At 39.3% G+C, this 25,534-nt stretch overlaps 1 protein-coding gene across 1 annotated transcript; it reads left to right on the forward strand.

The window, feature by feature from the left end:
• The first annotated feature begins 1,270 nt into the window (after nt 1-1,270).
• Clec9a (C-type lectin domain containing 9A) lies at nt 1,271-23,570 on the forward strand. Its single transcript, XM_059256938.1, has 6 exons — nt 1,271-1,420; nt 2,699-2,779; nt 9,969-10,115; nt 20,418-20,569; nt 21,557-21,675; nt 22,731-23,570. Exons 1-6 carry the CDS (start codon nt 1,330-1,332, stop codon nt 22,861-22,863), a joined length of 723 nt encoding a protein of 240 aa, XP_059112921.1. The 5' UTR covers nt 1,271-1,329; the 3' UTR covers nt 22,864-23,570.
• The last annotated feature ends 1,964 nt before the right edge of the window (nt 23,571-25,534 follow it).

The raw sequence follows: 25,534 nt of genomic DNA on the forward strand, positions 1-25,534 counted from the left end.
TCCCTTGTGTCTCAGGAAGCTAAACTCAAATGAATATATTTTCTGGGCAAACTCAGCCTCTGAGAGATATGGAGGCATAGTCAGAGTGTAATTCAAATTCACTCCTGATGTTCTGCATCCCAGCCCTTGGCTCTAGTGAGGCAGACCACAAAGTCCCAGTGTGTTCCCTCCTTTGTGCTTTAGGCCATGGGTTGATATAAGCTCTGCAGTACATGTTTTTATCACCACCCTCCCCCTTTGGCTTTCTTATTAACCTTTCCCCCAAACTGTAGTCCTATTAGTGAATTCCCTTGCATTACCTCTTGAGTGTGCCATTTGTGCTGGAGAATGATTGATCCACTGAGACTCTAAAATAAAAAAGAAAGAACATGCAATTTTGCAAGTTGTATGAACTATAAATTACTAAGAAGTGACCTTTGGACATAATGACAAGTGGCCTAGAGATAACTGATGTCTAAGAGATCAAATTTCTCAGTACCAATGCTGTAGAACACAGGATGTGATGAAAATGGCCATCTGTCCACTTAATAATTGATTCCTCCTCCAAGAGTAAAATTACCTCTGGATGCTGATGCCCAGGCAAACCCAATCTTCATGACCAATATGGAATGAGTAGGTGTGACTATGATTCATATCTCTTCTCAGTTATGGCTTTCAAGAAGCAAGTGTGAGTTTGTTACCTTCTCTTTCCCTTTCCCTTGGCTCCAGTATTCCAGAAGATGAAAATAATGCAGGCCTCTTTTAGGAGAAAACTCTCCATCAACCACAGTCACTGGGGACAAACTATGAGGGAGAAATGTTTACAGTGCTGAGTGCTATTTTGAAGTTTACTTATCTTATTAGGCAGTATCATCCTAATCAATAGACTGATTGGAAATGAACTTAGGGATGAAATCCAAGCTTTCTTGTTTGGAAACCCAAAAGCTATGTCCAAGTTGGTTTGCCTAGAGTGGACTGCCTTTATCTTTGTTCTCTGAGTCATCTTTGTGCTTCGTATCCTACACCAGCTGGAAGTTCACTCTGTGTACTTCATCTTCAGCATCTGCTACCATATGGGGATCAGAGCAACACTGTAATTTGACCATAGCCATTTTGAGTTCAGTGCATCCTCATTTCTTCCTTTATTGAGTTATGTTTAAAGTTAAGCTTTAAAAGTTCCACTTTCTGGATGATGATGCCTCTACCCTGCACCTTAATCCCCAGTGCATTTTACAGCTGTGAAAAAGTAGTCAGTTCCATTTTTTTGTATCAACCTACTCATAACTGCAAGAGGAATTCTTTCTGTCAGACTTCTACGTAGGCTGCTTTACCTCTTCAAGGACGTTCAGCATGCACGAAGAAGAATTGTACAGCTCTCTTCAGTGGGACACTCCAACCTCAGAGGCCTCTCAGAAATGTCTGTGTCCTAGCAAATGTTCAGGTAGCAAATTCAAAATGCTTACTAGAAAACTAGAAGTTTTTCTGTTTGTGTTCTGTGATGAACCCAAGGTGTTTCTTCTAATCTGAGATAACCTCTTTAGAGTACTCTATTATGCCTGATATGTTACTGGATGGATTAACTAGTAAAGGTGAAAAAGAAAAAGGGCACTGGGCTCTGGAAGTATGATATATACTCTCTCTCAAATTTGAAAAAAGGTAAAAGAAATCATAAAATTTTAATTGTTTTAGTTTTGCATTAAATGCTCAGCAAATTATCTGACAAATACTAAGAAATGTAAGAAAAAATTGAAAAGCTAGAAAAAAGTCTTTATGCTGATGTGGATATGTTTTCATTATTTAATGCCTATTTCTATATCTTATGGTATTTTTTACTTTCAAAACTCTATAGCACAACATATTTTCAAATTGATAAGTTTTTATTTATTTTCACTGTCATTTATTTAATCCACCAACCAGATGTCACATGTAATATCATACAATGAATAACTGGGTGGGCTTTAAAAGTGTTTTATTATATTTTTCCAAGTAATTACATTGTTTGGTCTTTAGTATTGACTTGTTACAAATTCACTAATTGAGGATCACTTTCCCATCTCAGATCTCCAATGTAGTACTAGCTTCAGAATCTCTTTTGTCACATAAAGCACAATTTCAAGGTTCCAGGGATGACCCAGAGTCATCACAGGCACGTCATCATCTGGCCTATCACAATATGTAAGAATACATTTATTTTTCTTTGATTAGTATGAATAATTTAAGAAGCTACATCATTCACTTTTCCTCCTGGAAGAGTTGAAAAACTAGCTGGAAAAATTTGTTCATTTTCTAAATTGCTCATTAAAATTAAAAATAGTTTAGTGAATCACACTCAAGAGATACTGAAAACAGGTAAGAGAGTCTTGATGTTAAGAATTCAAGGTTGCCTCGTTGGCATTATTAAGATTATTGAAAAAAAACTAGGTAAATAGATAGATAAATGTAATTGCTTATTAGAGTCATAATATTGTACATTAGGATCACAGAGTTATGGTATTAAGTCTATCATATTTGGTGTTTTCCAGTTCAAATGCATCCCAAGCTATAAGGTTCATTTGAGAGCATTTAAGCAAAGATTCTCCTTTTCCTATTAGAGTTTCAAACCTTCGTATTTCTACAGGAGGAAAGACCAATCCTTCTTCCACTCATTCTGACATCATCTCTACCCATTCCTTCCAACTGCTTTCTCAAACTCATGTCATTGTTCTGATTCTACGTTTAGGAACATGGTGTGTCATGACGATGATTTCCTGTGTGTTCTGTGTGGGCTTATTAGCGACATCCATTTTCTTGGGCATCAAGTGTAAGTACAAAAGCAAATCTTCAAAGTTACCCCTTTTCATAAATACATTATGAATTATGTATAGCTGTGTTATTATGTAAAAAGTCCACATGCATAAGTGGATGAAGAAATTAGTTAAGAACTGTTTAAGTACACATACATGCTATAAAGGCACTAAGAGGAAGTTCACACAGTGAAACAGAAGAATCTGGTGAAAGAATGCAATTAATTTTAAAAATTGTCTAGAACCACTAGTAAGGATGTAGAGATGTAGTTAGTTGTGAATTGTTTCCCATGAAAGCAGGTATTTTATAGAGATATGCAGTTTTCTAAAAATAATATGCAAATTAGATTCATATATGCACATGCATTCTGCACATGTGTACACAAGGATTTCCACAAATATAACCTGAATGTTAACCAGTGATACTTGAGTGGTCATTTGCAAGGAGTATAGACTTGTAATATTCTCCTCATCTTTTTATGTCTCTGGGTTTCCTTTAATGTCATATGCTAATTAAATATTAATTTGAAAACTTTATAGTGCAAACTATTTCCAGAGAGATAAGTGTTTCTTGTGCCTTTTCTGTTCATTTTCATTTTTCAAACTAATCATTTAGGTACAACATGTGGCATCTAATACCCAATAACTTTGTTTGGGAGATTTAGAAGTATTTGGGTTCATTTCCCTAGGAAATGACATTGTTCAGTTGTTATTTATGAACCTGTTGCAAATTTACTACAATTCAAATGCCAATTAAGGTCAAGCGTTTGCTTCCTACGTAGGAAGAAACTCCAAGAGGAAGTCTTATTTTTCTTTCTCTTGTCTTACTATCATCTGATGAAGTCCATGCCATCCAGAGCATCATAAGTAAAGCAGAACTGACTTGAAATACAGCTCACACAATAAAGCTCATTAGAATATTAAAACTATATCTCAACTTTCTAAAAAGAAGATTATATTTCAATCCCTATATGTACCAGGTTATTAATATAACAAAATAAGGAGCATTAATTTTCTACTCCTAACTTTAGGTAGTGCCCAAATCAAGTAGTTTTTTAAAAAGAGAAAGAAATTCATTCTTCAAGTACGTGCAGAGTTCTTAGATCTAACATCTAATGAGTTATTAATAAAAGGAAAAGCTGATGAGATGCATCTACTTCAACATAAAACTGGCTGAACACACAAGGCAGAAGGAGGAAGTAACTGCAAATCACATACCCAGTGATATAAAGAGTCGGGAAAGCTCTCAGAACTCAACAAGAAACAAAGCCTTTCAGTGATAAGAGGAAAGAATAACATGACAACACATTTCTCCAAAGAATTTAAGGAAGTATCAAGCAAGCATGAAAATAAGGTTCAATATCATCAGTCATTAGGGAAAACAGGCTAAAACCACAGTGTGACACATTACACACACCAGAAAGAGAAATCACAAACCAGCGACATCGTATGTTTGATGGGTCTGAGAAGCTGAATCACTAGGTATCTCTGGCAGGACTGTACAGTGATACAGCCCGTGGAAGAACAGGGAAATGGTTTCATCAAAGCCTGACCATTTTACAACCCAACAATTGCACCCCTGAACACTTCTCTGGAGCTTTCATTCACTAAAGCTTGAAAACACCTGTGTATAGCACCTTGATTTGTAGGAGCTAAACAAGAAAACAATCTTCATGTCCTTTGGTGAGTAAATGGTTAAACAAATGTGGTGACTAACATCAAAGAAATCCTTTCAACAATAAAAACCAGTTGGCTATTGATTTATCCAACTATCCAGATGAATATCCAGGATGGCATCCTGAGTGGAAAAAAAAAAAAACTTTACAAAATGTAAGATTCTGTTTCTATAACAATGTAATGACAAAAATCACTGAATTAGAACATGTTAGTGTTAAGGAGCAGGAAGGGCAGGAGAAGAATGAATTAGCTTCATAAAAGGACAATGTACTGAATCCACATGGTGATGGAGAAATGTCATGCTATGCTGTTATCAATGTTGATATTCTAGTTGTGATACTGAACTTCAGTTCTCAAGAGGGTACCATGGGGTGGAAATTGGACTAAGAGTTGATGGAATCTATTATTTCTTAAAGCTACATATGAAACTTCAACTGCCTCAAAATAAAATTCTAGTTAAAAAATTAAGACAGGAAGCTTCTGTGGAGGATATATTCATTATCACGATGGTAAAGATGGCTCATTATACGAATGTATGCATGAAAATGAATCAGATTCTATCATTCAATCATAGAGATATGAGGCAGCTATTCTTTTTGCATGTTTTAACAAACTGCAATAGCAGTGACCTGCCCTCCCCACACTCAATTGTTTAATATATCCACCTAACTGAAAAATAAGTGAAGGGTTGAGAGTTCAGTTCAGTGGTAGAAATCTTGCCTGGTGAGCACAAGGTCCTGGATTTTGTACCTAAAACTGAAAACCACCACTGACAAAAATCTAGTGAATTAGAAGACAAAGCAAAAGAAATACACACAATGTTTTTTAAAAGTGTGAAAAAGATGATAGCAAAACACAGAAACCTGAGTAGGAGACAAGTACACAAAAGATTGGTTAATCTTGTCCAGTTGGTTAGATTGAAAACAGTGAAGTGTTTCCAAAGAGGATTAAGTAATTGGTAGCCCTCTATTTTAGAAGCAGCAACCCCTAGTCTGAAAGCCTGGGTGGGGGAGGAGAGAGCCCTCCAGGGCCAGCGCTCTCTCCTTGCTTCCTGGTTGCTATGATGTGATCCATTCTGTTCTACCATGCCCTCCCCTTCATCAGTTCCTTAGACATTTACTGTGAGTAAGAAGTGGCAGCTAAGAGAATATGGGTGGGAGTTATACTCATTGAGTAACAGAGGAAAACATGATGGTCATCTGGGAAATGTTGACATCATACCTCATAGTTACAATGACATTAATCCCAAATATGTCAAAGTGTAAATATATCAATATAGACATAAAATTGTAGCTCCACATGCAAAACTAAAATTAGCAGGGATTTTAGCATAATAATAATAATAATAATAATAATAATAATAATAATAACTTATACTTTTTAAATTAATGGTACTTTGATGCCCAACGTGGGGCAAGAGTTTCCACCTAAAAACTGAAAAAAAAGATTCTAAAACGGAACTAAAAACAGTTCCTAATTGTCTCTCTCAAATGAGCAGCAGCTGCTGGTTTGAGCTACTGGTAGGTTCCTGGCATATGAGCTTGACCTGCCTCTGTATGGCGGGAATGAGGCCTCTGCAAGTGGCACATTAAACTGAGTGGTGGATTTAGCCTTTGCTAGTACAAAACAAAAAAAGAGGTTTCTGGTCTACATGCTGCTTGGATAAAAGCATGGAGACCCACGATAGCTCCCAGAGCTGGCGGTAAACGTACCACCGCCATGTTGGGAAGCTGAGGTGGGCAGAGCCAGCAGCCACAGGTGCTGCAGTTTAAAGCAATAGATTCACAATAAGACAGATTCAGATGTAATAATTTACAATGTGTGTAAAATATACATAGGCTTAAAAGAGACAAAAAAGATGATACATACAGTTATATAAACAAATACATAGTTTTAAAAAATAAAGTCTTTAAAGAGACAATAAAATTAATATAAAAAATAAGCCACGTAAAGATAAATATTACACAGAGAATCTGGATTGTGTTGTCTTTGGAATTTTTAACTGCAAAAAAACATTTGATTGTAAAAGCTGTTGAGTTATGCCAAAATGTATATTTTAAAGGTACCTTGACTTCAAAATTTGGATGTAAGGATGTGTTGCTTTGGAAAGGAGACTCTGCTTTTGTTTCCACAGAAAGCAAGAGGCTATGGATTTGTTCCAGATTAAGATACATCAGGTTTGACCAGCCAAGACCCCCTGAAAGGTCTCTGATGACACCATGGCCCAGATAATCCAACATCCAGAATGGTTTAAAAACAACTGGCTCAAAAAATACAGCCTCATGGACTATTCCATAATCCTAAAATTTTCTTTGTGTCCCCATAAGATACAGCGCCCCCCTCTAGCAAGAAGTAGTAGAAAAAAAACTACGCTCAAATTCCCAAATTATATGTAATTTTACTTTGTTAAGGTTAAAACCTTCCTTTTTTTTTGTAAAAAAAAGGGGAGATGTGCTGTGGGATGGTTTGTATGTCAAGTGTGTTGCTGATTGGTCAATAAATAAATCACTGATTGGCCAGTGGCCAGGCAGGAAGTATAGGCGGGACAAGGAGGAGAATAAAGCTGGGAAGTGGAAGGCTGAGAGAGAGACACTCCAGCCACCATGACAAACAGCATGTGAAGATGCCAGTAAGCCACGAGCTGTGTGGCAAGGTATAGATTTATAGAAATGGATTAATTTAAGCTGTAAGAACAGTTAGCAAGAAGCCTGCCACAGCCATACAGTTTGTAAGCAATATAAGTCTCTGTGTTTACTTGGTCGGGTCTGAGCGGCTGTGGGACTGGCGGGAAAACTCTAGCTACAGTACTTGCTAGATCCAGACTAACATATTTGCTAACAATTCCATTGTTAATTCCAACTTAAATTCTACACCATAACACATCTTTTCTAGCCTTTTATCCTAGAATATGCAAACTAAAATAAAAAATGGCAGTGTGTCAAAAAAAGAGTAAAATATTTTTCAACTGTGTAAATAAATCACTTATAGCTTATAGCTTACCAAAATCAATCTTTGAAGCATGTGACATGCCAACAAATATCTCTAGGCACAGGATTAGTTGCTAACAGAGACTCACAAGACCAAAACAACAGGCCTTAACATTGTAGTTTATTGAGAATTTAAAAAGAAATTTAGTTTGTTACATGGTAAGAGTACAACTTAATAGTACAGAAGTAAAGATATCACCTTTAAAATCTCTTATTAGGAGGATCCTGGATGGAGTTAGGAGTAGTAGTGACCCAGGCCTGTATTCCCAGCAAATGGGAGGAGGTGCAGGAGGAACAAACATGTAAGGTCACATCCTTGGCTACATGGTGAATTTGAGGCCAGCATGGGATACATGAAATGCTGTCTCAAGAAAAATAGGGGGAAAAGGAGAGGTGGGTATCTGGGGGCAGAGAGCAGGTACCTTTCCCTCGCTGTCTTTCCACTATTTCTGTTGGCTCAGGAATCACTGGTGTTTGGCCAGGATACTGTGCTGTCAAGGAGCCCCAGAGTCTTGCTTGGGGATTTTTATGTTTTGCTGATGATAAAAACAGAATTTTGCTGAGACTAGGCAACCTGCCTCAGCAGAAGGCATCTCTCAGGGTCTCATTAAAACTAAGGGCAAATCATCCAGCATGCTGTCATCAATAAACAATGCCGACAAGTTAGTCACATTCTGGTCCCCAGATTTTCAGTCCCACAGTTACAAGCTACGCCATTAAATAGCTTGCATCATGTCTTTTCTGAAGGTCATCACCATGTGAACTTGAGATGCACTGCTCAGCCTGATTCCAGACTTGCTAGGTAATTCTCACAGCACAAGAAAGCTAGTGGAGGATGTGGTATTTACAAGGGTTATAATCACACATTTCACAGACAAGGAAATACATCCAACTTGCTTACACCTGTGAAGAGAATGTCAGTCTTAAACAGAAGGAGAGCTGTAAATGCAAATAACCTTGAAATACTGTGTACAACAGCATCTATGGAGGGTAACTTAGAAATACTGAATGAAATTTAAACGTCCACAAACTTTTGATCTAGCCACTCACCTTAAAAATAGCTTACAAATGTGTAAAATGAGGTAAGACTAAGATTTTTTTTATGTATGTGGATTTGTATGTGTGCTTATGTGTGTGTGTGTGTGTGTGTGTGTATGCTCATACCAGTTCATGTAGATATGGCTGTGTGTGTGTGTGTAGAACAGAGAACAACCTTGAGTATCATTTCTCAGGAGCCCTCCGCCATTTTTATTGCCACACAGTCTTTTTGGCCTGCAGCTTACAAGTGGAGTACGCTAGCCAGCCAGGGGCGGGGAGTCCCGGAAATCCAACTGTCTTCATCTCCCTAGTGTTGGGATTACAAGCGTGTACCACTACACCTAGCTTTTTATATGAGTTCTGGGAATGCAGGTCCTCAGGCTGGCTCAACAAGCACTTTATATTAACTGAGCTATATCTCCTCAGCCCCAAGATTAAGATTCTTTAAATCGAGTTTTTCCCCTTGCCATTCAAGAGAATGAGCCATTTGAGAATACAGCCATAGCAGTTTTGCCCAGCATGCATGAGACCCTAGGTTCAGTGCCCAGCCCTGCCCAACAAACAAATCAATCACTCAATTAATTTTTAAAGAAGAACCAAAGAACTGCTGAGGGAACTCATCACACATCCACACAGTGGATTCCTACCCTGTTATAATGAGTCAATGAGTGAGAGTTGCTGTGGGATGTATGGCAAATGTGTTGCTGATTAATCAATAAAACACTGATTGGCCGTTGGCTAGGCAGGAAGTATAGGCGGGGCAAGTAGGAGAATAAAGCTGGGAAGTGGAAGGCTGAGTCAGAGAGACACTGCCAGCCGCCACGATGAGAAACAGCTTGTGAAGATGCCGGTAAGCCATGAGCCATGTGGCAAGGTATAGATTAAAGGAAATGGATTAATTTAAGCTATAAGAACAGTTAGCAAGAAGCCTGCCATGGCCATACAGTTTGAAAGCAACATAAGTCTCTGTGTTTACTTGGTCGGGTCTGAGAGGCTGTGGGACTGGCAGGTGAAAGAGATTTGCCCTGACTGTGGGCCAGGCAGAAAAACTCTAGCTACAGAGAGTACTTTTTGTGTACTTAAAGGAGTGAATATTAAAATATACTTAAGTAATAAAATCACATGTTCAACGAGCATGTAGACAGGCTTTCACCCTTTGCATAAAAGGTTGAACAGGAATTTTATATTGATTGATTTTATTTTAATTAAAGTATCTCTGGGGAAAAATGTGTTAAAGGACTTAATAATTTTATCTGCTCTTGGGAAGTGAGACTGGGTGAGCAAAGGAAAGAAATGACCAAGGTGTTTTGTTGCTTTTGTTTTGTTTTGTTTTCTGTGTGTTCTTTGTAAGATTTGATTCTTGAGTAATTTAAGTTTTAAACAAAAACATAAAGCCAGGAGAATTACGCCCTCATCCTCACTGATAGTTTTCTTTGATCTGTGTTGGGGGATTATTTTATTGAAAAACATCAGTGTTGATGAGGAATGTATGATGTTGTAACAGTCTTCCAGGTGTCCTCTCTTGCAATGAATCAGCAGGAAAGACTCATCCAGCAGGACATAGCATTGCTGAACCTCACAGAGTGGCAGAGAAACTACACCCTGCAGATGAAAAACTGCCAAGCCTTGCAACAAAGATCTCCCCGCTCAGGTAACCGATAGAAGGATCAGTGTAGTTTTGCATTGTCTGTCATATAGCCTAGGCTGTCCAGAACTCATGACGGCTGGCTTTCAGCTTGTGGTGACTCTCTTGCCTCAGCCTCCTAAGTGCTGGGGTTACAGTCATGAGACATCATGCCCAGCTAAGAATAAGTGATCTCAGTGGAGATCCGCTGTGTGCAGAATCTGCTCAAAAGAAACAATTTTGTGTAGTCTGTTCTCTATGGATTACTAAGGTCTGGAGTGAGTGCTGACACAGGTCTGAAATATGGAAAATAATGAGGACATGAAAATAGAGAAGTCCTTCCCCAGGAATCTGGTTATAACTTCTCAACCACAGGGAAGCGAGATTCCAGGGCTATTAACTAACTACTGCTTTTCTTCAGCTGTAAACCTGTAATTTTCTAGGAACCAGATAGAAATCTTACTTAGAGGGAAAGGACAGGTACTGACCTCCTGTGCAGCCCTTGTGGCTCCTGGTTTTACCTTATCAGATTGTAATTCTACCTAAGGCATCTCCAGAGCTACTTGATAGTCTCACTTATCAAACTGCAAAGCTTTCTTAGAAACGTTTGGGCCTGTAATTCTAGAGCCAGCAGAACTGCCTGCAGGCCCATTGAGACAATTGCTTGTGGCTCTCTTTGAGGAGCCCATACCCGTGCTTGGGTATGTCTTAGTTTTGGCAGCTCAGCCTTAGGGAAGTCCACACCCACACTTTCAGATGGCTCTTACTTTTTCCCCGGTGCCTCTCTTTCACCTAACCCTCATGCTTATTAAAGTTTATGTTAAAATATCTTTTATAATCTCCTGCTGTTTCAAACTGACTTGAAATCCTTTTCTGTGTCAAATAAAAAAAAAATCCCAGTTTGTACACAGTTTCTGTTCCTAAAAGATTATCTGAACATTTTATGTTGCTGAGGGTCACAGCACTGAGCTCACTCTGTCCCTTCACAGCTGACAATCATGATGTAATTTTTGTTGCTCTGCAGTTACTTCAGCTTCTTCTACATCTTCCAATGAAATGTTGAAAACATTGAAGTTCCTAAGAAATTCAGCTAAACAAAGCTTATAGCACGATTAAGTGGAATGTGTGTGATTCCTAGCCCTATTTTCAATTCTAGCTCCAGACTTCCCAATTCATCTAATTTGGCTCTTGCTTTAGACTCAATTATAGATATCTAAGCATAAAAATTTGCTGCTGTATAGACCAGCTTCCAGCAGCTCAGGGACTGAGGGGGAGGCGTGTAGTTGGCAAACTAATTACTCATTTGACTTTTTTATCTAAGGGAGTAAAAATTCTCTGAGGCTGGTGAAAAAGGAAAACACACACACACACACACACACACACACACACACACACACACACACACACCTTCAGGGTCTCTCTATCTTCTTTATTTCTTTCCTTATCTCTTTCCTGATGTATCCCTCCTGGCTTTCTCCTGATATTTTCCCTCTATCTAACTTTGTTTTTTCCCTTACAGCTTATATACCAAAGCAAAATCTTTTAAGCAATATAAAAATTGCAATGTAGCCGAGCGGTGGTAGCGCACGCCTTTAATCCCAGCACTCAGGAGGCAGAGCCAGGCGGATCTCTGTGAGTTCGAGGCCAGCCTGGTCTCCAAAGCAAGTTCCAGGAAAGGTGCAAAGCTACACAGAGAAACCCTGTCTTGAAAAACCAAAAAAAAAAAAATTGCAATGTAGTTACATTCTATTTTTCAAATGAATGATTATAATGAATACAAGTAAAAAACAGCATGTTTCCCATTTCCCTTACATCATTAAGCATTTTACATATTACAGGTAAAAAACAAATTATTCCCAAGGAGCCACATACATTTATGTCTAAGCAACTTGTTATAGATTAACGAAGTATAAGCAAGCAAGTTATTTTTCTCTGCCAGTTCTTTTCCTGGCAGGATGCATTTTGCAGTTACAAAGAAAGGATCAAACATTTTATTATTTACCTCAAAAGGTAATTATCTCAAAAAATAATCCTATAAAAAAATCTTTAGATAATCTCAAATTTAAACTTTCATATATGAAAAACAATCAGTCATTTTCACTCTGACTCCTCAGGATGCATACCCAATCATCCACACTTTTTTTATTAAATCGTATCTGGAAGCTGCGGTTAGAAATGGGTACAAGGAATTAATCATCACATTTGATCACCATCCTATCCTAGCAAGAAAGGTAAATCAGCCTGCAAGAGCCAGGCTGCCACTGTTTTCATTCTTGGACATCAATGAGTCCCTTGCTCAACTATTAAAAATGTGCCTTTCTAAACTTCCAATTGTTCCCCAAGATTTTCTACCTCAAAGCCACTAACACACACATCTTAACCTAACTTTGCTAACAATTTACATGTCTAAATAGTTCTAAGTGTGGCCGTTGGATCATTGATCTGCTCCAGTAGCAATGCCTGGAGAAAGGTCAATCACTGTTATTGTAAGTACTGGTAACACTGCCCCGCAGCGAGGGGCTAGAAGCCTTAGAGTCTTCATACTCCTCATAGATTATGAGGGGCGTGGTGACCATGAGAGCAATAGCACAGCTATGCTTAGTAACAGCACCAGGTCCTCAGAGAATGTAGTCCTTGGGGCTCTATCTCTCCAAATCCTGCCCCCAGGTGTGGTTTGGCTGGCCATCCAGTAGTATCCTGTGAGTTCTAAGGCTGTTTGCTGTTCCTCTTGCAAGGCTCCTGAAAAAAAAAAAATGGCCGTGGAAATCAGACTATTTATCATAAAATTATTATAACATGTAAGACTCGCTTTCTTTTAAAAAATTAAGAGTTAATTCAGCTTTATCTCTTATGACTATTTTCAAGCCTAAAATTGTATTACTACTTGCTTTACAGTTTATCAACCCTTCTGTTGGTGACTTAATACTTATTGATGAAGTTAAGTTCCCTCTAGACGATACTATTTGAATTTTGAGTTATGTGAAAAGAAAAATCTACCATTTTTTTTCTTCAGAAAAATAAAATTTATTTTTTAAGTATATTCTGCTAATCCATCTTGTTCTTCAACCTTCCAAACACCATTTCAATACTAACTCTGGCATGATTGTCATAGTGCTCAGCATGCTGATTAGCAGTGATTCCAAACACAGGCTACTGAAAAGCCTGAACGGACTCAGGATTCAGTCTTGACTGCTTATGAAGTGTTTCTCACCCCATATGGAGTGTTCCTCTCTAGTAACCAGTGTTCTATGTGTGTCTGTCTCCCTCCGTAAGACTAAGCTAAAACTTATCATCAAATCTGTGCTATTTAGTTCCTCTGTGTGCAAGTCATTGACTGTCCTTGAGTGTATTCTTTCTTAAGGTATGTTCCTTTAAAAAGTACATTAAATATTAAAGCCTAATGCTTAGTTATAATGAAGTCCTAAGACATTGTTTCTTTATATGTCCAGTACACACCTACTTGTTTCCAAGCCACTCTTTGATCTCTCCCTTAAATGTGAAATATTTTCTTGCTTAAGTCTCAGAACTAAAACATCAACTCAGGGCTTACTTTTCATCCTAGTCAATGGCTCAGTGGGGGAAAAATAGATCCATTTTTTATTGTATTTTTTTATTTTATAATTTAATTTAATTTTACATATCAGCCACAGACTCCCCTGTCCTCCTTCCTCCCGCCACCCCCTTCCCAGCACAACCCCCATTCTCATCTCCTCCATGGCAAGGACTCCCCTGGGGATTGAGCTCAACCTGGTAGATTCAGTCCAGGCAGGTCCAGTCCCCTCCTCCCAGGCTGAGCAAAGTGTCCCTGCATAGGCCCCAGGTTCCAAAGGGCCAGTTCATGTACTGAGGACAGGTCCCAGTCCCACTGCCTGGATGCCTCCCAAACAGTTCAAGCTAATCAACTGTCTCACTTATCCAGAGGGCCTGATCCAGTTGGGGGCTCCTCAGCTATTGGTTCATAGTTCATGTATTTCTACTAGTTTGGCTATTTGTCTCTGTGCTTTTTCCAAACATGGTCTCAACAATTCTCACTCATACAATCCCTCCTCTTTCTTGCCGATTGGACTCCTGGAGCTCCACCTGGGGCCTGGCTGTGGATCACTGCATCCACTTCCATCAGTCGTTGGATGAGATTTCTAGCATGACAGTTAGGGTGTTTGGACATCCGGATCACCAGAGTAGGTCAGTTCAGGCTTTCTCTCGACCATTGCCAGTAGTCTATTGTGGAGGTATCTTTGTGGATTTCTGGGGACCTCTCTAGCACTTTGCTTCTTCCTATTCCCATGGGGTCTTCATTTATCATGGTCCCTTTTTCCTTGTTCTCCCTCTCTGTTCTTGATCCATCTGGTATCTCCTGCTCCCCTAAGCTCTCTTTCCCTCCATCCTTGCCCTTCATTACCCCCACTTCACGTCCAGTTTGCTCATGTAGATCTCATCTATTTCTCTGTCGTTGGGGGATCCCTGTGTCTTCCTTAGGGTCCTGTTTTCTAGATAGCCTCCCTGGAGTTGTGAGTAGCAGTCTAGTCACCCTTTGTTTTACATCTAGTATCCTCCTATGAGTGAGTACATACCATGTTTGTCTTTCTAAGTCTGGGTTACCTCACTCAGGATGATTTTTTTTCTAGCTCCATCCATTTGCTAGCAAACCTCATGATGTCATTGTTTTTCTCTGCTGAGTAGTACTCCATTATGTATATGTACCACACTTTATTTATGAATTCTTCAGTTGAAGGGCATCTAGGTTCTTTCCAGGTTCTGGCTATTACAAACAATGATGCTATGAACATAGCTGAGCATATGTCCTTGTGGTATGATTGAGCATTCCTTGGGTATATGCCCAAGAGTGGTATAGCTGGATCTTGGGGGAGATTGATTCCCAATTTTCTAAGAAAGCACCATATTGATTTCCAAAGTGGCTGTACAAGTTTGCATTCCCACCAACAGTGGAGGAGAGTTCCCCTAGCTCCACATCCTCTCCAGCATAAGCTGTCTTCAGTGTTTTTGATCTTAGCCATTCTGACGGATGTAAGGTGGTATCTGAGTCATTTTGATTTGCATTTCCCTGATGATTAGGGATGCTGAGCAATTCCTTAAATGTCTTTCAGCCATTTGTACTTCTGTTGAGAATTCTCTGTTTAGCTCTATAGCCCATTTCTTAATTGGACTGTTGGGCATTTTGATGTCTAATTTCTTGAGTTCTTTATATATTCTGGATATCAGCCCTCTGTCAGATGTGGGGTTGGTGAAGATCTTTTCCCATTCTGTAGGCCATCACTTTGTCTTGTTGACCATGTCCTTTGCTCTACAAAAGCTTCTCAGTTTCAAGAGGTCCCATTGATTAATTGTTTCTCTCAATGTCTATGCTACTGGTATTATATTTAGAAAGTGATCTCCTATGCCAATGAATTCAAGACTACTTCCTACTTTCTCTTCTATCAGGTTCAGAGTAACTGGATTTATGTTGAGGTCTTTGATCCACTTGACAGGTATGGATCTATTTGAAGCCTTCTACATGTTGACATCCAGTTATGCCAGCACCATTTGTTGAAGATGCTTTCTTTTTTCCATTGTACAGTTTTGGCTTCTTCGTCAAAATTATATGTTCATAAGTGTGTGGATTAATGTCAGGGTCTTCAGTTCGATTCCATTGGTCCACATGTCGGTTTTTATGCCAGTACCAAGCTGTTTTTATTACTGTAGCTCTATAGTAGAGCTTGAGGTCAGGGATCGTAATACCTTCAGAGGTTGTTTTATTGTATAGGATTCTTTTGGTTATCCTGGGTTTTTTGTTTTTTCATATGAAGTTGAGTATTATTCTTTCCAGGTCTGTGAAGAGTTGTGTTGGTATTTTGACAGGGATTGCATTGAATCTGTAGATTTCTTTTGGTAAGATTGCCATTTTTACTATGTTAATCCTGCCTATCCATGAGCATGGGAGATCTTTCTATTTTCTGACATCTTCAATTTCTTTTTTCAGGGACTTGTCGTATAGGTCCTTCACTTGCTTGATTAGAGTTACCCCAAGGTATTTTATATCATTTGTGGCTATTGTAAAGGGTGATGTATCTCTGATTTCTTTCTCAGCCTGTTTGTCAATTGTATATAGGAGGGCTACTGATTTTTTTGAGTTGATCTTGTATCCTGCTATGTTGCTGAAGGTGTTTATAAGCTGTATAAGTTCCTTGGTCAAATTTTTGGGGTCACTCATGTGTACTATCACATCATCTGCAAATAGCGAAAGCTTGACTTCTTCCTTTCCTATTTGTATCCCCTTAATCTCCTTATGTTGTCTTATTGCTCTGGCTAGAAATTCAAGTATTATATTGAATAAGTATGGGGAGAGCAGACAGCCTTGCCTTGTTCTTGATTTTAGTGGAATCACTTTGAGTTTCTCTCCATTTAATTTGATGTTGGTTGTTGGCTTGCTGTAAATTGCCTTTATTATGCTTAGGTATGTTCTCTGTATTCCTGATTGCTCCAAGACCTTTACCATGAAGGGGTGTTGGATTTTGTCAAATGCCTTTTCAGCATCTAGTGAGATGGTTTTTTTCTTTCAGTTTGTTTATGTGGTGTATTACATTGTTGGACTTTTGTATGTTGAACCACCCTTGCATCCCTGGGATGAAGCCTACTTGATCATGGTGGATAATTGTTTTGATGTGTTCTTGGAGTCTGTTTGCCAGTATTTTATTGAGTATTTTTGCATCAATGTTCATGAGGGAGAGGGGTCTGTCATTTTCTTTCTTTGTTGCATCTTTGTTTGGTTTAGGAATCAGGGTAATTGTAGCCTCATAAAAGGAGTTTGGTAATGTTCCTTCTGTTTCTATTGTGTGGAACAATTTAAAGAGTATTAGTATTAACTCTTCTTTAAAGATCTGGTAAAATTCTGTGCTGAAACCATCTGGTCCTGGGCTTTTTTTGGTTGGGAGACTTTTAATGACCGATTCTATTTCTTTAGGGGTTATTGGACTATTTAAATAGTTTATCTGTTCTTGATTTAACTTAGGTATGTGGTACCTATCCAGAAAATTATCCATTTCTTTTAGATTTTCAAGTTTTGTGGAGTAGAGGTTTTTGAAGTATGACCTGATGATTTTCTGGATTTCTTCAGTGTTAGTTGTTATGTCTCTCTTTTCATTTCTGATTTTGTCAATTTGGATGCTCCCTCTCTGTCTTTGGTTAGTTTGGATAAGGGCTTGTCTATCTTGTTGATTTTCTCAAAGAACCAACTCTTTGTTTCATTAATTTTTGTATTGTTCTCTTTGTTTCTATTTTATTGATTTCAGCTCTCAATTTGATTATTTCCTGGTGTCTATTCTTCCTGGATGACTTTGCTTCTTCTTGTTCTAGAGCTTTCAGGTGTGCTGTTAAGTCACTAGTGTGAGATTTCTCCAACTTCTTTATGTGGGCATTTAGTGCTATGAATTTCCCTCTTAGCACTGCTTTCATAGTGTCCCATAAGTTTGGGTATGTGGTATATTCATTTTCATTGATCTCTAGGAAGTGTTTAATTTCTTTCTTTATTTCTTCCTTAACCCACTGGTGATTCAGCTGAGCATTATTTAGTTTCCATGAGATTGTAGGCTTTCTGTAGTTTGTATTGTTGTTGAAATCTAACTTTAAACTATGGTGGTCTGATAGAATGCAGGAGGTTATTCCAATTGTTTTGTATCTGTTGAGATTTGCTTTGTGGCCAAGTATGTGGTTGATTTTAGAGAAGGTTCCATGGGGTGCTGAGAAGAAGGTATGTTCTTTTTTGTTAGGGTGGAATGTTCTGTAGATATCGATTAAGTGCATTTGAGTCATAATATCAATTAAGTCCTTTATTTCTCTATTAAGTTTCAATTTGGAAGATCTGTCCAGTGGTGAAAGTGGGGTATTGAAGTCTCCCACTATTAATGTATGGGGTTTTATATATGATTTAAGCTTTAGTAATGTTTCTTTTACATATGTGGGTGCCCTTGTGTTTGGGGCATAAATGTTCAGAATTGAAATTTCATCTTGGTGGATCTTTTCTGTGGTGAGTATGTAATGCCCTTCTTGATCTCTTTTGACTGATTTTAGTTTGAAGTCTATTTTGCTAGATATTAGGATGGCTACACCCACTTGTTTCTTAAGACCATTTGATTGGAGAGTCTTTTCCCAGCCTTTTATTCTGAGGTAGTGTCTTTGAATTTGAGGTGTGTTTCTTGTATGCAGCAGAAAGTTGGGTTCTGCTTTCGTATCCATTCTCTTAGCCTGTGTGTTTTTATAGATGAATTAAGTCCATTGATATTAAGGGATATTAATGACCAGTGATTGTTCATTCCTGTTATTTTTTTTTTTTGGTGGTAGTGTGTGTGTACTTCTCTTCCTTGAGATTTACTGCTGTGGTGTTATCTATTGCCTGTGTTTTCGAGGGTGTATCTGACTTCCTTAGGTTGGAATTTCCCTTCTAGTGCTTTCTGTAGGGCTGGGTTTGTGGATAAGTATTGTTTAAATCTGGCTTTGTCTTGGAATGTCTTGTTTACTCCGTCTATGTTGATTGAAAGTTTTGCTGGGTATATTAGTCTAGGCTGGCATCCATGGTCTCTTAGTGTCTGCATTACATCTGTCCAGGTCCTTCTGGCTTTCAAAGTCTCCATTGAGAAATTGGGTGTTATTCTGATGGGTTTGCTTCTATAAGTCACTTGGCCTTTTTCCTTTGCTGCTCTTAATATTCTTTCTTTATTCTGTATGTTTAGTTGTATAATTATTATGTGGCAAGGGGACTTTTTTGGGGGGTCTAGTCTGTTTGGTGTTCTATAGGCTTCTTGTATCTTCATAGGCATTTTCTTCTTTAAGTTGGGAAGGTTTTCTTTTATGATCTTGTTGAATATATTTTCTGTGCCTTTGAGTTGATATTCTTCTCCTTCCTCTATCCCTGTTATTTGTAGGTTTGGTCTTTTCATGGTGTCCCAGATTTCTTGGACATTTTGTGTTATAATTTTTTTGGCATTGGTATTTTCTTTGACTGATGAATCCATTTCCTCTGTTGTATCCTCTACACCAGAGATCTTCTCTTCCATCTTGTGTATTCTGTTGGTTATACTTGCATCTGTGTTTCCTGTTCGTTTACTCAGATTTTCTATTTCCAGCACTCCCTCTGTTTATGTCTTCTTCATTTTTTCTCTTTCCCTTTTCAGGTCTTGGACTGTTTCCCTCATCTGTTTCATTGCTTTTTCATGGTTTTCTTTCAGGGATTTATTGTTTTCTTCTGCTTTATTTGTCTTTTCCTCTAGTTATTTTTATAGCGTTCTTCCCATTTTTGTTTGTCTTTTCCTCAATTTCATTTTTTGATTTTCTCTTTAAAAGTCTCTAGCATTTTCATGATGTTATTCTTAAGGTTGCTTTCCTCTGCTTCTTCCATTTTGTGATGTTCAGGTCTTGCTGTTGGAGGAGGGCTAGGTTCCAATGATGCTGTATTGCTCTTTATTTTGTTGTATGTACTTCTGCCTTGATGTCTGCCCATCTCTTCGTGGTTTCGTTCTTGGTCTTATCAGCGCTCTTGGTCCAGACAGAGCTGACAGATTCAGCCTTTCAGGAAGCCTCTCTTGGTCCAATGAGAGGTGGCAGATTATGTTTCTCAGAAAGCCACTCATGGTCTAATCACGGCAGGCAGATTCCGTCTCCTGAGTTTACTCTTGGTCCAATGATGGCTCTTTGTACAATGAGAGCTCTCTCTTTCTCTGGGCCGGGTGGGAGCTCTCTGGGCTAGATAGGAGCTCTCTGGGCCTGATTAGAGTGCTCTCTGGGCCAAATGAGAGCTCTCTGGGTCATATGGGAGCGCTGGGCCAGATGGCAGCTGGGGGCTGGTCACTAAATCTCAGGAAGTGGTGGTGGTGGTGTCTCAGGTGGATGGATGTGGGGGCAGGGCACGTAGACTGCAAGGTCTGCCGGAGGTCTTTGAGAAGGGGAACCTTCCTGCTGAGGCCTGTCTGATGGCCAGAACCTGGGGCCATGCTGGGCGCGTCTTCCCTGGGAAAGGCTGGTGCCCAGGGATGAGACCTAGGGGCAAGCCTCCCAGGGTATGACCCCAGGCACTTGCCTCTTGTCTGGATGCGAGTTCCAGGTTCGATTCATTTTTGATATAGGAGGAAAGATTTAGATAAAGCCAACTCCATGTTGATCTTTAACTAAAACTAATTATCAGAGAGCTATTTCAGGTAGAAATTATATAAATCTTGTCTCAGCCTCAAAACAGCTGGGTGGGTAGGTGTTACATCACGGGTACCATTTGGTTATTTTGAGGGAGTTGGGATGCCAATTTCGTGCATTGATGACAAATAAGGAAATATTTATGTTTTGAAGGTAGTAACTGCAGCTATTGTCCACACAACTGGATTCAGAATGGAAAAAGTTGTTACTATGTCTTTCAAATCCAGAAAAAATGGAATGGCAGTAAGGAGATTTGTTTAAAGGAGGATGCCAGTCTCCTTCAAATAGACAGCAAAGAAGAAATGGTAAACACTCTTCTACGATTTCACGTCATTCTGAAAGTACTTTGTTACTCATTAAAATGAATTACAGATTCTCATAAAGTAGGATTTCTTAATTTTCCAAAGCAGTGATATGACACATGCATGTAAATGCAGTACATGCAAGGCTGAGACAGGAGGAACTCAAGTTTGAGGCCTGTGTATCAAGACCAAACAAAAGTTACAAAGAATAAAAAAATCACGAAATTAATTGGCTTATAAGAATGTGCATTTGATAAGTGAAATGTTAAATTTACTAACCTAGCTTACTAGGATCCTGACAAATAAACAGTACAGTGTCTGCTGAAGCCATCTACCCTTAAATAGAATATCTGAAGTGGAATTCCTGGTTAGACATTTCTCACCCTAACAAAATATTCAATAACTGAAGTTCAGTTTTATAAGAAAAATGGGAAATGTTAAAAATAACATAGTAAACCAAGAAGCTTTAAACTACATTATTGTAATTATTTAAAAATTACTTTCTCCAAAAATTTAATGACAAAATAAAACATTCTTCATCTAACAAAATGTGCTCACAGTGAGTTGTGGCTGGAATCTCCAAAACTTCACATATTAAAATACAGTAGGGGAGAAAATGATCCACAGGGTGAATGAAGTAAGAGAAATTTTTACTTTTGATGATGAAAAGTCTATATAAGACTCACTTTGCATTAATACATACTGCCTACCAGACTCTGAATCTATTAAAACTTCAATACCAGATGAATATATTTTTCGTAGTATTTAACACACCATACTGCCTATATAGCAAATGAACCGTGTGTGTGTGTGTGTGTGTGTGTGTGTGTGTGTGTGTACACCCACTTCACTTTAGTATCTCCTCTTTTTCTTCAACACTTGAATTCTCATTAATTTCTCATCAGGCAAAATATCAGACTTTATATTGCACAGTAGTTTGGGATGTTATTTAGTTTTCTGCATTAACAGTTTGTGTCTTGTGTTTTATAGGATTTCATCATCCACAGCCTACAGATACTCAAAGGATTTGGGTACTGGGTGGGAGTGTTTCAAGATGAACTCAGTCAATCTTGGTTCTGGCAAGATGGTTCCTCTCCTCTCCTTGACTTGTAAGTGTATGAAGGAGACATTAGAGGGAAAATTGGGAATGTGAAGAAATTTTAAACGTTTACTTTGTACCCTGTATTTCTTCTAGAAGACGTAGAATCATGATACTTTTAGAAGGTACTTATTGGAATTATAACTAATATACTTAAGACTTGGCCTGATTGTTTCTATTGCTGTGATGAAACAACACGACCAAAAAGCAAAGTTAAAGAGGAAAGAGTTTATTTAACTTATACTTCCATATCACAGTTCACCATGGAAGGAAATCAGGACAGGAAATTGGAGGCAGGAGCTGATGCAGAAGCCATGGAGGGGTGCTGCTTACTGACTTGCTCTTCATGGCTTGCTCAACCTGCTTTCTTATAGAACTCAGGACCACCAACAAAGAAATGACACCATCCACAATGAACTGGCCCCTCCCACACTAATCGTTAATTTAAAAAATGCCTTACAGGCTTGCCTACAACCCAATCTTATGGAGGCATTTTCTTAACTGAGGTTCACTTTGCTCAGATGACTTTAGCTTTTGTGTCAAGTTGACATAAAACTATCCAACGCAGCTAAATCTTCCTCATCAGCTCCCCTACCATTATCCTCTAGAAAATTCTTATCATAATTCAAGTGCCTAAATGAGCAATCAAATGCAAGTATCAAGAACATTCTTTCTATAACAATGCTGAGAGCCTTCTGGTCAAGAGATTGCAATAACTATTGAGCAATTTCTATATTGAGCTTTCCAGATGGGAATGGAGATTAGTGGACACAATCAGGTGACTTAGCATTTCGAGGACTGAGTCAAGAGAAACACACTGGCTATAACCTACCTTTATGTAAACATGCCTTGGTTTCCTTTATAAGCTGTTTGTTCAAATTATATCAACACGTTTTTATTAAAACTGAATAGTCTTATTTGAAGGAGGATAAAACCACCACAGAAAAAGGCCACATTAAAGCAAATTAAAATAAATCCAACGGCATCTCTATAGTGTTTCCTTGTCAAATACCACTGTCTTCTTCAATCTAACCTCTAACTTGGGAAGCTAACTTACTTTTTCAGTTTGCCAACAGAGAGTCAGTTATCAGCCCACCAGATCTGTGGATACCTCAAAGACCGTTCCCTCTTCTCAGACACCTGCAACCGCTGGAAATATTTTATCTGTGAGATGAATGCATTGGGATCCTGCATCTGAAAGATCCAGCTCAAAGCTACCTCTGTTGCATGAAGGTTTAGAAGAGATCAAAGAGCAAATGCAGAAGGAGATTGGTGTGTGGGCCGTGAAAGCAAACTTGCTTTTATATTTACGCTTAGCAATACTCTTGAATGTTTTGCAGATTTCAGTTGACCTTGTCCTGTAGTATGCCAAGGAGAAAATTGATTTAGAGCTACAGAAGCCCTGACTCATTGAGAACAAAGAAGAGAAAATCATTTCCTGTTTGTTTGGAAGTCCAAAGTGATTACCCATACTACAAAGACATTTAGCCATCATTGTGGGAGTTTGCACAGTAATCCCTGATTTGTTTTTTAATAAATAAATTAACCATTATACTGATTACCATTAACAATTGATAGATTTTTCTTCAGATCAGGAATTGTATATCATAAGATCGCACCCTGAGAGGAGACAGATTTCCAAACTAGTGTTACTATGAATCACATGCCTGGGGTCCTTTGGCTATAGATAAAAATGAGCAGGATAGAAGGGGCTGGAGAGATGGCTCAGTGGTTAAGAGCACTGACTGTTCTTCAAGGTTGGATAAAGCACAGACAAATAGCCAAACGAATGGAAACACATGAACTATGAACCAATGGCTGAGGGGTCACCAACTGGATCAGGCCCTCTGAATGGGTGAGACAGTGGATTGGCTTGATCTGTTTGGGAGGCATCCAGGCAGTGGGACCGGGTCCTGTGCTCATTGCATGAGTTGGCTGTTTGAAACCTGGGGCCTATGCAGGGTCGCTTGGCTCGGCCTGGGAGGAGGGGACTGGACCTACCTGGACTGAGTCTACCAGGTTGATCTCAGTCCGTGGGGAAGGCTTTGCCCTGGAGGAGGTGGGAATGGAGGGTGGGCTGGGGGGAAGGTGAGGGGTGCGGGAGGGGGGAGAACAAGGGAATCCGTGGCTGATATGTAGAACTGAATTGTATTGCAAAATAAAAATTAAAATTAAAAAAAAATAAATAAATAAAAATGAGCAGGATGGGGACCTCCAGGGCTGGTAATCCTCCTCTGATGCCAAAGGCCTAGGGGCTGACCTCACAGATATAGAAGCTTGCAGTTCCTAACCCTAGGGGCTTGGGTCTATTGCTCTAGGATCTGTATGTGCAGGCTGGAGGCTTATTTCTCTGGGGTTTAATCACCACTGGGCCGCAGCTCTTGGCAGCTTTTGAAAGGTGTTGACCTTCAACACCAGCAGCAGACAGCGGTAAGTAACAGCAGGCATCTCCCACCAGTGTTACGGTTCTTCGACGGCTGTTCCCCGAGCCCACTGCTTCTCTTTTCTGGTGACTTTACTCGGCCTTACTTTTCTGCCTTTTCTCTTACTGTTTCTATGTCCACCATTCCTCGGTGTCTCTCTGTTTTCGCTGCCCATCATCTCTGCCTTGGCCACTCTCTGGAATTCTTCAGCTGTTCTCTGGTCATTCTCTACCTCTATGGTGATGGTGACTGCTGTCACCACCAGAGCAGTAACTGCTTCTGGTGCTGCCTCTGCCTTTGCTACCATCCTGTACTTCTGCAGCTTCTTCTGTGTTACCAGCTCAGCTCACTCTTCCAATGATAAAGAGCAAAGGAGAAAGGACCATTCAGGAAGTCTTTCATTGTTCCTAATGTTGCAGCATTAGGAGTATCAGAGGAGAGCGAGGGGCCTCCTGGCTGACTCTAAAACTGAACCAAACAGCCCACTTAATAGACAAAAAAGAGGGTGTGGTGAGGGTGTCCGCATAAGTCATGGCGGCCCTTCAAGGACTGTGTTTGCACCAATCACAGCACAGACTCTTCTTTCCACATTCACAGGTCTTCCCTGGGGCCACAGGTTGGGAGTGCTCCCTCTCTGGCCTGAGTGTGAATAGCTGCAGGGTAGGCCTGGCCATCTGCAGTTTGCCAAGGAGTGTTGCTTCCCACAGGCTGTTCCAGCCATGAGGTGGTGGTCTTCAGAGTAAACTGCCCAAACAACTCTACTGCCATCAGGGCAATCTGGCCAGTTGTTAGAAAAGAGGCTGCTTGGCTGATAGCTTGAATCGTTCACAGACCTTTAAAGCCTGTTTACAATAAAGACTTAATAAAACCTCAAAATATGATAATTCTAATAGCACTTAACAGTACTTCCAAACAATTAACACGTTTAACGGGCTTTAACTCCTGCTCCAACGCTGTAGAGTCATTGAATCCATCTGATGTCTCAGAAGGAAAGGAAGCTTCTTCTATCTGTAGTGTTGGACTGTGCTTTTCAGACTGTAGAGTTCTACCGGGAAAGAAACCCTTAGAACTTCACATAGGTGAAGGAAAAGTCAGGACATCAGTATCAGCGTGTCCTCCGGTGGAGGTGGGACTGTCCATCCCTGCACTCACCAATCAAACAGTTCACGGTCTGCAAGGCCAAGATTAAAACCGGAGCACTTTCAACTGCCTGTCTCCATGCCTCAACTTTCCCACTGTAAAATCATAATATGATTCACTTCAAAATACTGCTTAAGAATGCAATCCTAATGTTACATGCAAACTATAGAAAATGATATTTTCTGTAGAAAAGTTGAAGTGAAAATACTTGCCATCTATAAGAAGGAAAAATTTACTAATTATCATATTCTATGTCTACCATTTGCCATCTCTAAATCTTACTATATAGCATGCTTTCAATAAATA

This window comes from Peromyscus eremicus, chromosome 3, assembly GCF_949786415.1.
Source record: "Peromyscus eremicus chromosome 3, PerEre_H2_v1, whole genome shotgun sequence".
Classification (NCBI taxonomy): Eukaryota; Metazoa; Chordata; class Mammalia; order Rodentia; family Cricetidae; genus Peromyscus; species Peromyscus eremicus.